Genomic DNA, 15,741 nt, shown 5'->3' with positions numbered 1-15,741 from the left:
AAAGCAATTTGGCAGGATTCATTAAAATTAAAGGGGTGGGCTGGAGAGATGGCTCAGTGGTTAAGAGCAATGACTGCTCTTCCAGAGGTCCTCAGTTCAATTCCCAGCAACCACATGGTGGCTCACAACCATCTGTAATGGGATCCATTGCCCTCTTCTGGTGTGTCTGAAGACAGCGACAGTGTACTCACATATGTATAAAATAAATCTTTTTTAAAAAAATTAAAGGGGCATCATACGACACAGCAAGTCGACTGCCACATCTTTATTCAGTTGGCATAGATGCTCCCAAGTACATCACTTTAAGGATGTGCACTGCAGCCCTTAGTACAAAAGGTTGGGATTGGTTAACATGTTCACCATTATGTTCACGGTCTGGTTAAATAACACTGGCATCGGTAAGATTAGGTCTGCGTTAGGAAGACAGAAAGATACACATACAGTCTGCACGACATGAGTGAAAAGAGCCAGGCACAAAAATGTGTGCATGGGAAGAGTTGGAGGGAGAAAGGGAATAGGGAGGGTGGGTGGGGCTATGCAATGTTTTAATTTCAAAAGATAAAAACAAACAAACAAAAACCCTCAAAACAAAACAAAACCACAAAAATTTGGTGCGTTAATCTGCTGTTTGGACAGAGAAAAAAAAAAGTGGGATTTCTGGGGGCTGGTGAGGTAGATGGCGCTACACAAGACAGGATTCTGTTCCTAGCACCCACATGGTAATTTACAAAAATCTCTTGTAATATAACAGTTGTAGAACTCACAATTGGTTGCTTTTTTTTTTTTTTTTTTTTTTTTTAGTGTTCAAGGGCTGGAAGTTTGAAAAAATAAAAAAAACTTTTACAAAGCGTGAATTGTGGGAGACCTTTCATTTCCTCTGCAGTGAAGTCAATTAAAAGGACGGTTGGGTTCGGCCGCGCGCAGTAGACCCCTTGCTGCCCAGCGGTCACCCCCAGGGTTCTGCGCTGCGCCTGGAGCGCTCTCACTCCTTAGAGGGCGGCCGCGGGCGTCGCAGGACGCATGCGCTCGGGCGGCACCCGGGGAATTAAAAGAGAGAGGGAAAAGCTCTCCCGGCAAACGCGCGACTCGCGTCCCCACGGCCGGCCGCGGCGTGATGCGCACGGCCCGGCCCGTGACGCCGCGGCCGTCCCTGTCCCTGTCCCCGCGTCCCCGCCGCCATCGCGCGCCCGGCTCCGGGATCCCGGCGCCGGGCCTCGCTCCCCATGGGGCTGCGCCGCTGGCTACGGAGCGCCTGCTGCTGCTGCCCGTGCCGGTGCCTGGAGGAGCCCGCGCGGCCCGAGAAGGAGCCGCTGGTCAGGTGCGTATCGGGCCGCCTCGCGGGGTGGGGACCCGGGTGTCGTCTGAACCGGGGAGGGGGTGCTGTGAGGTCACACTGCGGTGCCACCCGGCTCCCCTCGGCCCCGCACAGCGCGTCTCGCACAAGACGTTTTAAGCTCCGGATCCTTGGTTCAGATTTTGTGTGGCTCCTCGGAGGCAGCGGATGCCCCGGGGAAACGCCACTGACTGCTGCAGGGGAAAGGGCCGGGAAGAGAAGTTTCCAGAGGGGGTCTCATCGGATGAGGAGGACGAGCGTGGGTTTCCTTGGCACCGAGAAAACAAAAACAAAAGTTTGGCTATCTCGTCCACTGTCACGACCGAAAGAAGTCGATTTCAGTGACTGAGGAAATCTTTCTCGTGATAAAACTATGTGTGCTGTACCAGAGACAGCCTATTGACTGTTCGGGGTAGCTTAAACTGTGAAATGTGGGAACATTTAATGCTCATTAGCTAATGTGCTAAGAGGCTTTGTGAAGGAACCCTGTGCACAGCTTTGCTTGACCTTTTTTTTTTTTTTTTTCAAAGCGATACTTTAATATACGTATAAGCACGAGGGGTAGAAGAAAAAGGCACTCAGAAATAAGACATACCCAAGTGTGGTTGCCGGCTCCTAGAGAGAGAGAAGAGATAGAACTGTGATTTTTATTTTTCCTTAAAATGTTTTTTTTTTTCCTCCCTATCGTGAGTTTGCTGAAATTAAGTTCCACCATGCCAGGTTAACCTTATCGAATGAGGTCCCACCAAGTCGTGCCCCAGGGAGCAGAATTGAAATTAGGTCACAGGATGTAGGGTGGAATTCTAGGCTTGGTGAACAAGCTCAGAAGCCAGGACCCCTTCCTTAAGGGACATGCAACGAATCCAATCCTGCTTGCACAACTCTGGCAGAAGCAGCAAAGCATGGCTTTACCTTGCCCTACTCTGTCAAGTCCAGACACTTCCCCTGACTTCGCAGAGTTACATAACCCATCCTGCCTGTCTGCTCTTATTTTCCAGCACATTAAGCAGGGTGTACTAGCCCCTGTAGGAACAATCTACTCTTAGTCCCTGCAAGCTCGAGGCCAGTAGTGACCTTTTGCCTTCTGCCCTTTCTTAAAGAGGCCTCGTGGCCCCTTTTTATCTTCCTTTTGGGAGTCAGGCCTTGGAATTATCATCTGGTTATTTGGTGAGGTGTTTCATGAAATATATCTAGATACCCAAGGCACTACACACAGACACACACAGACACACAGACAGACAGACAGACAGACACACACACACACACACACACACACACTGTCTTACTATGTAGACCTGGCTGACCTCTAACTCAGAGATCCGTTTGCCTCCTGGGTGATCTGATTAAAGTCGTTCACCACCCCTCCCGGCTACCATACTATGTTTGGTTGTTTTGCTAATAGCCCTCTCACTTAGATTTTGAGATTACTTTGGGCTTGGAGAAATTTAAATTACCTATCTTTAATTTAAACAGCAATAGCTAACCTTGTAGATTTTTATCTTGGGATCTTATGAAATACAGCCTTCAATTTACTTTTAGCCAGTTTTTGTTTTTGTTTTTTTCCTAGTGCTTTTTTTAAAAAATTCTTTTAGAATTGCTGGACTTCAGGTGCTTTTTATTTTGAAACTGAGACCTTCTCCTGTCTTGCTTTATGCTCAGTGGATGACAGTCTGTGAATTTTGTGACTTTTCTTTCTTTTTTTAAAAGAAGATGAAGTTAGCTAGGCATGGTGGGACAGGCTCATGATCATAGCTCTTAGGTTGGGAGGCAGGAGAGTCAGGTGTTCAAAGCTGCCTTGGCCAAAGAAATCTAAACACAACACCCTATCTAAAAAATGTTTAAAAATTACGAAGGTGGGGCTGTTAGAGATGGCTCAGTGATTAAGAGCACTGGTTGCTCTTCCAGAGGTCCTGAGTTCAATTCCCAGCAACCACATAGTGGCTCACAACCATCTGTAATGGAATCTGATACCCTCTTCTGGTGTGTCTGAAGATAGCGACAGTGTACTCATACATAAAATAAATAACCCCCCCCCAAAAAAAAAAAAACCAAAAAAGTTAGGAAGGTGCCAGGGCAGTCGTGGTGGCATACACTTTTAATCCCAGCACTTAGAGGCAGAGGCAGGCAAATCTCTATTAGTTGGAGGCCAGCCTGGTCTACAGAAAGAGTTCCAGGATTGCCAAGGCTACACAGAGAAACCCTGTCTCAAAAAACAATAACAAAAAACCCCAAACAACAACAACAACAACAAAAATAGGAAGGCATCATCAGTTGGAGCAGCATAGCGAAGTATTGATGAGCCCGGCTACCTGGGAGGAGTCAGGTGAGGGGGTGGCTGGCCGTGAGTTATTAAGGTCATTTGTGTCTTCCACAGCTTCCACATTTGTGTCTTTGTGAAGGGTGATGATGCCTATGCATCCTGCATAGGCTCTCGGGGAGAAAGGAAGGGAGGTCACACATGCCAAGTGCTTAATAGAGTGTCTGACAACACGGGAAATACTCCATAAATTGTAATTAGTACTAATTTTCATGTTATGCTTCTGAGCATGTGAGTGTGAGTGGGCTTGTGTCATGTGGTTTAGTGTTATCCTGGCGCCATCTTGATAATAACTATTTCGGAAGGCCAGCTTACTAATGGGCTTGAGATAGTGGTATCCGTGTGTCTGTGGGTACTCCCTTGTTCTTTTCTACCCAAGTTATCCGAAGATCTGGTTTGAATTCATTGTTTTAGTATTTTATTATTGCATATTTATGTGTGTGATATTGATATGTTTTCATGTTTGTATGTATGGTCACATGTGAATGGGTACGTGTGTGTGTGCAGGCATATGTGCATATAGAAGCCTGGGGTTGCTATCAGGTGTCTTCTTGACTGCTTTCTTCCCTATATGTTAAAGCAAGGCCTCTCACTTGAATTCTGAGCTCGCTAGCTGGCCCCTTTGCTCAGGAGATGGCCCTGTTTCTGCCTCCTTAGCTGGAATTACAGGTGGATGACCACGCCCACGTGGCATTTATGTGGGTGCTGAGGATTCAAACTCTAGTATATGCACAAAACCATGTGGCTGTCGGCATCTTGAGCCTTCCTTGGCTTATGTGTGGAGGTCAGAAGAGAGGACCACTTGTGAGAGCCGGTTCTCTTCTATTACCATGTGAGTCCCAGAGACTGAACTCACAGGTCTTCAGGTTTGGCAGCAAGCATCGTTACCCTCTGAGCCATCTTTTCAGCTGGCTATTTGGTACTGTTTAATTCCAGTGTATTTTTAACTCCTCTCAAAAAACAAAACAAAACAAAAACAAAACGAGCACCCCTGCTAACCATCACTTTTCTTATTCTTCTCACCACTAGTTATGGTTACCAAGCAACCAGTAATCTACGTCTTTGGCATTATTGATTTGCCTATTTTGGGTATTTTTTTGTAAGTGATCATAATTGGCCTTTTGTGTGTGGCTTTCTATACTTAGCACGATGGCTTCAGGCTTTATTGTGTTGGGGCTTGTATCAATACTCTCGCTTCCTTTTTATGGCTGGATATTATTTCTTTGCATCAGTCTGTGTTTATCTGTCCCCCTGTTGGTGGGCATCTGGATTGTTTCTGCTTTTGCCTGTCATGAAGAGTGTGTGAACATTCGTGTGCAGGTTTCTGTGTAGACAAGGTTTCAGCTCCCTTGGGTAAAGCTCTCAGAGTGGAATTACTGGATCATGGGACCTGCTGTTCTGTTTCTAAAGAGCCTGGGTGAAACATTTACTGATGAGGTCCTGTGACCAGATGGTTCACATTGCTACTGAGAACATTAGTTCCTCATGTCATCTTTTTTCTTTCCCTTACGAATTTTTTTTCTTTTTCTTTTTTTCTTTCTTTCTTTTTTTTTCGAGACAGGGTTTCTCTGTGTAGCCCTTGCTGCTCTGGAACTCACTCTGTAGACCAAGCTGGCCTCGAACTCAGAAATCCACCTGCCTCTGCCTCCCAAGTGCTAGGATTAAAGGCGTGCGCCACCACTGCCCGGCCTGCCATTTTCTTAAGTCCTCTATATCTCATGCAGATGTCTGAAGGGAAGTTGCCTGGACCCCCATTTCCTTCTTGACTACTGTTGTTGTTGTTATTACTAAATAGAAACAGCTGGTAAAAACACAGTTTCTGGTACCTATCTCAAAGAGACTGATAAATAAGTCTGGGACAGGCCTGGGATTCTGAACTATAACTGCTTGGTGGTTTGGCTGTGGATGGTCTGTGGACCTAGTGGTGAAGCACACCTAAAAGCTATGCTCAGGGCTGGGGAAATGGTCAGCAGGTAAAAATTGTGCTCTGCTAGCAAGAGGACAGAGATTTGGATCTCCAGAACCCACGTAAAAACGCTGGGCGGGTGTGTCAGCCCGACTGTAATCCCAGTGCTTAGAAGACTAGAAGGGGACAGAGGATTCCCGGAGCAGACTGGCTAGCAAGACTACCTGAAATTCAGAGCTCCAGGTAGCAAAAGACTGGCCTCCATATAAAAGGTGGAGAACAACCAGGAAGACTCTTGGCATCAACCTTGGGCCTCCACACGTGCACATATGCACATATGCAAAAGAAATAAAACCGATGCTTAGATGCAGTGGAGGGGCGGTGAGCACGTGGGGCACACCCATAGAGATAGCATCTATTTACTGGGCTCCTGGACTCTTCCTGATCCTGAAATCGGACTTCTAGCCCGATGGATAGAGTGTTTCTGAAGGTTGCAAGCGGAGAGAATTGGCTGGTCCCCTCTCAGCCTGTTGCCAAGCTGGACTCCCTTGTCTGCGCTTCCTCATTTCCCCTTCCCTGGAGTCTAATTTTGCCTTTGCTGCCTCTGCCTGTAACCAACTAGTGAGCTGGCTTCCTACCTGCTGCCTTTGCTGATGTCATGCTTGTCAGCAGAGACACCTTTTTATTTTCTGTATCCCCTCCTCACTCTGTGTGTGTGTGTGTGTGTGTGTGTGTGTGTGTGTGTGTAGATGTAGAATGTGTGCAGAGTGTGTGAGCAGAAGACAGAGGAGGATATCTGATATCCTGCCTTCAAACCACAAATTATCCTTTTGAGACAGGGTCCTACTGTAGACCTAGGCTGGCAGCCAGCAAGACCCAGTGACCCTGCCGTCTACCCCATCACAGTACTGGGACTGCAGGAGTGTGAATGTGGCCATACTTGGCCTTTTACGTGGATGCTTGAGATTTGAACTCAGTCTTCATGCTTGTCCAGCAAGAGCTTGTGAGCTATCTTTCCAGTTTCCCAGTTTCTTTCCTTCTGAGAAACTTTGCTTGGGTTTAAGGCCCATTTCAGTGACTGCCTTTTTGAGCATATGCTGGGAAGTCTCCCTAAGAAGTTAAGGTGTCTCTCTACTTTTACCCTTGGGCCTCTCTCTGCCTTCACCCAGCTGTCACAGTTATAAGGTGTATATTTTAAGTCTGGTGAGACTAGAGGTCTCAGGCCAGCATCTGGTGACTGAATCCTTGCTTTCATATGTCCTGTGGTACCTGGCACAGTGAGCCACAATGGAGTAAGAGTCGAATAAAATCATTTTTGACTATTAGTTATATTTGTTCATTTATGAATTGATTGCTATCTGTTAAATTTTTAATATTATCTTTATCTATTTGTTTGTTTTTTGAGACAGGGTTTCTCTGTGTAGCTTTGGCTATTAGTTATATTTGTTCATTTATGAATTGCTTGCTATCTGTTAAATTTTTAATATTATCTTTATTTATTTGTTTGTTTTTTGAGACAGGGTTTCTCTGTGTAGCCTTGGCTGTGCTGGAACTCACTCTGCCCTCAAACTCACAGAGATCCACCTGCCTCCCAAATGCTGGGATTAAAGGGGGGCACCACCACTTGCCTGGCTTTAAAATTATTTAAAAAAATTATGATGAGTAGTAAAACAGACATCAACAATTCTGACATGTACCTTAAAGAATGATAACACCCCTGTACCTGTCACCCTTGTGTTTGCCTGACCTAGATCTAAATGAGATCAGTTTTTAGAATTCTTAAACCTTATGTGCAAAGTACATATTGCATTCAGGCTCTTGCATAAGTGATGTTTATTTGCATATATTTTTATTTAATTGTCACGTGACCAAGAGAGATAGACGTTATCTAGTCATAAGTAAGGATTCCTGTTCACTGAGAAATTAAAGAATGCATTGAATAACTAATAAGAGAATGTATGTGAGAACCAGTTGTGGGGCTGGAGAGATGGCTCAGCAGTTAAGAGAATGGCTGTTCTAGGAGGACACAGGTTTCATTCCTGCCACCCCCACGGTGGTTCACTGATCTGATGCTATCATCTAGACTCCAAGGGAACCAGGCATGTACATGGTGCACAGCCATACACGCAGGCAAAACACCTAGGCATGTAAAGCAAAATAAATAGATCTTAAAGGAAAACAAAACAAAACATTGTGATGACGCATAGCTGTAGGTATGATGCTTCAGAGATGCGGAGGCAGAAGGATGGGATGGACGTTCAAGGTCTTTGAGATGTGGTGACACATGCTTTTAATCCCAGCATTCCATACCAGAGGTGGGTGGATCTCTGTGGATCTGAGGCCCACCTGATCTACATAGAGAGTTCCAGGTCAGCCAGGATGACACAGTGGCTCGAACACACACACACACACACCCCAGATTCAAGGCTGACCTCGGTTACATAGTGAGTTCAAGGTCAGGCTCGGATATACCAGACCCTACCTGAGTAAGAAAGAAGATGTGACTCCTTGTCTGTCTGGTTCAAAACCTGTCTGTAGGGGGCCAGGAGTGGTGGCTCAGCTGTTAAAGGGCGTGCCTTGCAGGCATGAGGTTTGATGAGAACAGCACCCGTGGAAACAAAAGTCAGGCATGATAGTGTGTGCCTGCAATCCCAGAACTGGAGCGTCCTGTTAGCTGTGGAGGTGTGGGAATATGTCCTCCCTCCTTCCCTTTGTTCCTTCCTTTCTTCCCCCTCCTTCTTTCTCTCCCTTCCTCCTTCCCCCTCTCCTTTTCTTTTTTTCTCTTTCTTTTCTCCTCCAGGGCTGAGGTTGGAACTCAATGCCTTGTACATACGAGCCAAGTGCTCTCCTACGGCCCCAGCCCCTGAAGTAGACATTGCTAACACAAGACAGTTTAAGAACAAAGCCTGGAGGAAGGACTCGGCCAGATCTTAGCACAGTTTATAGTCTGAAAGAAAGCACAGGTTTCTTGGGATCATATCCTCACTGTTCACTGCCCGTGGGATGGAAGTCTTATAAGTACTAATCACAGTAACATGACCATATCAACCATCCATGTAAGGTTTAAGTTCTGAGTGCCATTGTTCCCACACTGACCACATTCCCAAAACAGGGTAAGAAGTGATTGGATTAGCATCCACAAACCATTGCATTGAGGAAAGAGCCACAATGCAGATGGCTTGCTCTGAGATGGCTAAATCATTGGCCACCCATCATCTCTCAAGTACTGAATGCCTTCATGTTGGTTGGGTCAACATTTTAAGTTATTAATTATAAGAAACATGTGAGGTATGGATCAAGGCTGTCACAATACCAAAGTGGTGGCTTACGGCCACAGAAATGTGTTCCTTCATGGTTCTTTGTGTCTATAAGTTTGAAATCCAGGCGTTGTTGGGGCCACAGTTGCTTGGGAGGCTAGGACAGTGGTTCTCAATCTTTGGGATGTAACCCCAGCCCCAAGAGATTCCTAGAGCAAGTTATTTCTTGCCGATTCCAGCTTTGGGGTTCCCTGGTGTCTCCTGGCTAGTAGCAGGACAGTTTAACCTCTTCCTCTGTCTTCCATGTTTCTTTGCTCTCAGCCTTAAACTTCTTTCTTTTATGAAGACCAGATGATTGAGTTTAGTGACATCCCTAAGATCCAGGACGATCTCATCTCAAGATCCTTTAATTAATAACATCTTTAAAACCTGTGTTGCTAAGTAATGGTTCACTGGCAGGTACATGGGATTAGCACTCGGATCCACCTTTTGTGGGGACACTTGAACTCACTACAGAATATTTTGGAAAAATGAGTGAGCCAAGGTATTTGCTTTGTGTTGGGGCTCTGATCACACCTAGAGCTTTGTGTATGCCAGGTAAGCACTCTTACCAGTGAGCTACATACAGCCTTGGCCATCCAAAGCATTGTGTTTTGATTTCACATTTGTAACATGATTTTTCTCTATCCTTTATAAAGCATGCCCTTGCTATGTAAAACTCCACCTGAGTATGAGTTGTAGCCCAGGGCTTTAGCTGCAGACACTGTTAGGCGAGAGAGAGAGAGAGAGAGAGAGAGAGAGAGAGAGAGAGAGAGAGAGAGAGAGCGCCAGCCAAGTCCTCTGATATTGTACAGCCTCTTGACACATTACCAGAGGCCTTGGAAGAGGCCAAGATAGAATGTTCAGTTAATGCCACATAACGCCATCCCTTGTGTGCATTGCTTGGGACCCTCTCAGGGAAATGGCGTTCTTATTCCATCTTTATTACCTGTTAGTAACTGAGAAGCACCACCATCACTGTGTGGGTATTCAGAGACAGGAGAAGCAGAAAGAACCACCAGGCTCGCTCTGGTTCTTCTGTAGTCCAGGCAGGCCGTTACCTTGTGGTCCTCCAGCCTCAAGCGTCCTGAGTAGCTTTGACCTCAGGCCTGGCTTAAATTGCTAACTGTGGATGATTCTCTCCTAAGCCACTTGAGTGGACACGGGAGCTTCCAGATATCGCGCTCCCTGCTTGTTTCAGGCACCCACCTGCAGCTTCAGGATGCTCACACTGGTGGGCAAGGGACAGAGGAGCCCTTCGGTTTTTCTGAGGTGCCTGGATACCAGTTATGGAAAATAAATGAGACCCCACTTTGCTCTAGATAATTATCTTGTGTCCACAGAGAGGGTGTTTTAGGAAGGAATGGAATGTTTCCGAATGTCCCCCCGGCCGTGTAGACCCGACATAGTTTGAGCCGGCCTACTTCAGGATGAGAGTCGAGGAGGAAGCATCGCGCCGGCAGTTCATCTTCCCTGAGCTTGCCCTGATCCTTCTTGCTTCTGGTGTAGTAGGCACCGTGAACCAGGCTTTGTATGTGTTAGTTGGCTATTGCCCTCACCCATGAGGAGGCATTAGTCAGATTCTGTGAAGGACTGTAACAATGGAGCCACCTCCCTATCCCACACACATGGATTTTCACATTTCAGTACCAGTCACCCTTGGGAGCATCGTAAGCAGCAGGCCAACAGTGAAAAGTGAAAAAGAAATATAAAATATATCACAATAAAATGTTTTTCATTTTACAGGGTAGACTCACATGAGTTGATTGAGTTATGGATATTTAAAAAAGGGCACTCAGCCGGGCAGTGGTGGCACACGCCTTTAATCCTAGCACTTGGGAGGCAGAGGCAGGTGGATTTCTGAGTTCGAGGCCAGCCTGGTCTACAGAGTGAGTTCTAGGACAGCCAGGGCTACACAGAGAAACCCTGTCTCAAAAAACCAAAGGGGGGGGGGGAAAGAGGCACTCATCGCCAGCATGTGAGAGAAGCAGGGGCTGCCTGTCCAGTCTCAATTGGGATTGTTGCTCTGTGCCTGCCTACATATGACCTTAGAACTACCGGTTTTAGTATCGACTTTAGGGTTGGTACATTTTAGTGAGCGGCAAGTCCTGCAGATGTGGGTTCTGTGGATAATGAGGGTCAATGTACTAATAGCTCTGCTTGACACTTGAGAAGCTGAGGCACAGAGAGCTTCAGTAACTCGTGGAAGGCGTGCATAGGCCTGTTACATTTTGTTGTCATTGTGAGAGTGGAGCCCTTCTTGGATGCCGTGTATGTGGGGCTCGTCCCCAGCTGCCTGTATACTGCGTGCTACACACTGTGTTTTGAGTGTGAGACTTTCCTTGAGTTGTGGTAGCCAGGGGTCCAGAATCCCCGAGCTGCTTTCCCTGTACTGAGGTCAGAGATGACCTCTCAGTGTGGAGGAAGGACGGGGCTGACGGAGGCTCATGGCATTTGAAGGGGTCATCCCATACTTAGAAGTGTATCACTTCTTACATGTGGGAGTTTTTCTTTTTACAGTCTGGACTCACATGATCTCTGAGTTGACCAAATCACATTCACCCTTAGAAGGGCTTACAGAAAGCTGGCAGATGTGTCAATGTTGCTGAGAGCTCTCAGCCTGTAGTCGAGACCCAACTCTCTTTGCAGCAAGCACACTGTTGGTTTTGTAGATCCAGGTCTCAGCAGATTGCAAAGGGTTAACTCATCTCACCCCTGATCTCTGCAGTGTATGCAGGCTGTGGCCTGCCACAGCCCTAGCCAGAAAGTGAGTCACAGGAGTCAGCGGAGACACGCAGGATCTCACGAATCCGGATCTAGGGCTGGCACATATACCTTCTCGAGACCTAGAGCAGAGCTGGAAAATAGGGGCTGCTCCTGGAACAGGGACTCAGAGATCAGCTATTCACTGCTTACAAGATAGTTTTCTTTGTTATTGAGATACTCTTAAAATATAGCTCTGGCTGGCTTGGGACTTTCTGTGTAGCCTGGGCTTATCCAAAACTCACAGGGATCCTCCAGCCTCCTAAGTGCTGGAATTAGAGGCATATTACCACCACCATGTTAGTGTGTGGGTGTTTTGTCTGCACGCATGTCTGTGTATCCTGTGCTTGCTTGATGCCCAGGAGGGCCGGTGGGGGGTGGTGGGAACATCACATCTTCTGGAGCTGGAGTTGTAGGTGGTTCTAAGCCACCACATGGGTGAGAGGACTTGAACCTGGTCCTTTGGACAGCAGTCAGTGGTTTTAACTACTGAGCCGTCTCTCCAGCTCTCAACAAGGATGATTTTAAAAGGTTTTCTTCCCTGGTAACTCACAGCAGCATCCCTGTTCTCCTTTTGTGACTTGTATCAGTTGGTCATGTGACCCTGGAAGGTCCCTAGAAGGTGACATTTCTTTCAGTTAGTCATGTGACCCTGGAAGGTCCCTAGAAGGTGACATTTCTTGCAGTTAGCCATGTGACACTGGACAGTCCCTAAAAGGTGACTTTTTTCCTCTTGTACATCATATGGTCTGCTCTAGGTTTCCTAGAACTTTCTAAAAGTCTTGAAGTGACTATATCACTTCACCCTTGTGTAAAGAAACTCTGCTTAAAATAGTTTATGCTGTTAGATATGTGAGAATTTTTAGCTGGGCTAATATTTGAACTGTCATAGTTATATACTATACATTCTATTCCTTTTATAGTTACATATTGTACATCCTATTCTTTCTTTCCTTTGAGAAAATAATTTTGATGAGACATTGTACCTAAAGACTATACCTTTTTCAATGTTTGGAAGGTATCTTGAGTTTCTCTTTTCTTTCTTTCTTTCTTTCTTTCTTTCTTTCTTTCTTTCTTTCTTTCTTTCTTTCTTTCTTTCTTTCTTTCTTTCTTTGAGACAGAATCTCTCTAAGTAGCCCTGGCTGTCCTGGAACTCACCACATAGATCACATTGGTCTCGATCTCACAGAAGTCCATCTACCTCTGCCCACTGAGTGCTGGGTTTAAATGCATGTGCCACTCTGCCCTGCTCATTTTAGTTTTCTAAAAACCATAACGTGTGTGTTTAAATGACATTACAGACCAAAGACATTCAGAACTGTAGCCACCGCTCAAGATAAGAGATAGGTGTCACATATCCTCTCCCCATCATATCTAGACTTTCGTCAGAGTCATTTCCTTGTATTTCTTTTCAGCTTTATCACCTCTCTATGCACCTTATAGACTCAGCCTGGCTTTGCCTTTAAACCTCACACCCATGGAGTCAAACCTTATGTGTCCCCACACACCTCACTTTGCTCATCTATTGCGGTGAGCTTGCTTCATGGTTCTTCCTGCTGCACAGTCTGTATTCTAGTACACTCACTCTTTCTACTAATGGATTTGAGAGTAGTTCCCAGTTTAATGCTATTAAGCATGTTTCTAAGGTCAGCACAGACCACAGAATTATCCATCTCCTCTCCTGTGGGCCTCTCCTGGTCCTGTAGCTATGTTAAGCAAGAGCCTCTGTGAATCTTACTCTCTCTGCCTAGAATATTCTTTCTCTGGCTTCCTGCATGGATAGCTCTCACTTTATTCAGATCTCCACCCAGTCATTTTATCAGAGTTCTTCCCCTGACTGCTCTGTCTAACCCTACTCCACCCCTCTCTCTGAGCCTCTCTGTGTATTTCTTCATAGTCCTGGCTGTCATCTGACAGAAACACATGTGCCTATCATCTGGTCCTCCCACAAGACTCTCAGCCTGATTTTCGTTAGTTTAACCAGCTGAACAATGTGAACAGTTTTCTTGGAGCCCAGTGACAGCCTCAACTCTGTTTGGAGCCCTGAGGATTTGGGAAACAAATGTTCAGTAATTGAGCAAATATTTATTAAGTACCTATTGTGTGTCAGGTACTGTGTTAAATAAACACTGGTCATAAACCACTGAGCAAGCACCTGTGGCTGGGACCTGGAGTTCGTATGTCTTCTAATGATGGTCAGCAAAGGACACAACAGGCAGTGACTATAATAAGTAAATTGGGAATTATAGGTATGCAGAAAGAGGAAGGGTAGAGCCGAAGGGGGAGGTGTGATCACAAGAAATTGTTCAGAGCCGGCTTCAAGAGCAGCTGATGTGTAGAAGGGTAGAGTGGGGAGAGGCAGCAAGTGTCTGAAGGAATCGGGGCGGGCAGATAGATCAGCCAAGGCAGGGGGATGACATGGCCTCACTGACATTTTGGGAGAATCAATTCTGTTAGCTTTTGGATTAAGAGCAGAAAAACCAGCTTGGAAAGAGGGCTCAGCTGTTAACAGCCCTTGCTGGAACTGGGTTTGATTCTCAGCACCCACCCAGTGGCTCACAACTGTCTGTAATTCCACTTTCAGGGGATCTGATGCCCTCTTCTGGGTTTTCTTGGCAGCAGACACATGTGTGGTGCACTTTAATACATACAGGTAAAACACTCATACACATAAGCTTATAAAAGAAAAACTAATCGACTGGAAAAAACCAAACTCCACAGGGATTCTTATGGCAGACCTAAGCAGCCACGGCTCGGGGTGTAGGGCGGCGGGTATTCTTTTGAACACAGAAGCGGTGGGATTTTCTGATACACTGGAAATAGGGGTTGAGGGATTCAGGGTAGCTTTGTGGCCTTGATCTGAGCAACGTGAGAAGATGGAGTGGGAGTGGGGAGGCCACTGGCAGCAAGGTCCGTGTTTGTATCCTGTAGAGGTAGTGCTGTCTGTTAAACATCTCACTGGAGAGAGGGAGGCTAACACTGGGAGAGATGCTAAATCAGGTGCTGATTTAGGGATTGTCCTAATGTGGATCGACTTTAAAGGCGGGAGGCTGGATGAGGAAGGCAGGAGTCCAGGCAAGCAGAGGGGAGGGGGCGGATGGAGCCTCAGCCTCCTGAGCCCTTCCAGTGTCTCCTCAGCTGGAGGGAATGGACACAGTGCTACCCTGCTGGCTCTGCAGCTTCTCAGCCTTGGGTCCTCATCCTTCATTTCCAGGGATATCACATCTAGTCTTGTGTGAAGGTGAGCCAGGGCCCAGAAAATCCCCACAGCATTTAAATGAACAAGTTTTAAACTTGAGGCAACATGTTTGTTTATTCGTTTTAGAGACAGGCTTTCGGTTTTTTTTTTTTGTTGTTGTTGTTGTTTTTCTTTGGTTTTTCGAGACAGGGTTTCTCTGTGTAGCCTTGGCTGTCCTGGAACTCACTTTGTAGACCAGGCTGGCCTCGAACTCAGAAATCCGCCTGCCTCTGCCTCCCGAGTGCTGGGATTAAAGGCGCGCGCCACCACGCCCGGCTGAGACAGGCTTTCAATACATAGGTGTGGACATTTTGGAACTCACTCTGTAGACTAGGCTGACCTTGAACTCAAAAAGATCTGCCCACCTCTGCCTCCTGGTGCTAGGATTAAAGGTATATGCCACTATGCCTGGCTTGGGTAGCAGATGTTTAAACGCTGGGTCAAGTAGGGTTTTATAAAAGAAGATGAAAGGCTAGACTGCCTTAGAAGTGAAGGAAGGACGGAAGAATGAAGAGGGAAGGGACTGGAGGAAGAGAGCACAAAAGGGAGTGGGAGGGAGGACAGGAGAGACAGCGAGGGAAGAGCTCTTTGAGTCCCTGGCTCCATCACAGAGAAGGGCCACTGTAAGGGACTGGCCAGGCCCTAGTTGGACAAGGAGGCCTTGGACAGAGCAGGGAGATCACACAGCTTCTCGAGGCCTGCCTTTCTAGACTCCGGCTTTGTTCCCTTCCCTGGTCATAGCTTCAGTCTTAGATCAGCCATTGTTGACCCAAGGCCCAGGATCAGAGCAGTGAGGTCATTGGAACTTCTGGCCAGCAGCCATCCCGTACCTGTGGTATCTTGTAGCTCTTTTCAAAATCTTTTTACACAGGGTCCTTGGCATAGTGA

The 15,741-nt window shown here is 46.5% G+C and overlaps 1 protein-coding gene across 1 annotated transcript in view; it reads left to right on the top strand.

Annotated features, from left to right (window-relative positions):
• The first annotated feature begins 1,019 nt into the window (after positions 1-1,019).
• The window catches only part of Mreg (melanoregulin), a 53,639-nt gene continuing 38,917 nt past the window's right edge, over positions 1,020-15,741 (top strand). Inside the window, exon 1 of the mRNA XM_021168932.3 lies at positions 1,020-1,318. Within this exon, the coding sequence (XP_021024591.1) occupies positions 1,224-1,318 (95 nt within the window). The 5' untranslated portion in view covers positions 1,020-1,223. The remainder of the gene's footprint in view (positions 1,319-15,741) is intronic.

Source organism: Mus caroli, unplaced genomic scaffold (assembly GCF_978045245.1).
Source record: "Mus caroli unplaced genomic scaffold, Mus_caroli_1 scaffold_1, whole genome shotgun sequence".
Taxonomy (NCBI): domain Eukaryota; kingdom Metazoa; phylum Chordata; class Mammalia; order Rodentia; family Muridae; genus Mus; species Mus caroli.
This window is presented reverse-complemented; position numbering and strand designations above follow the sequence as displayed.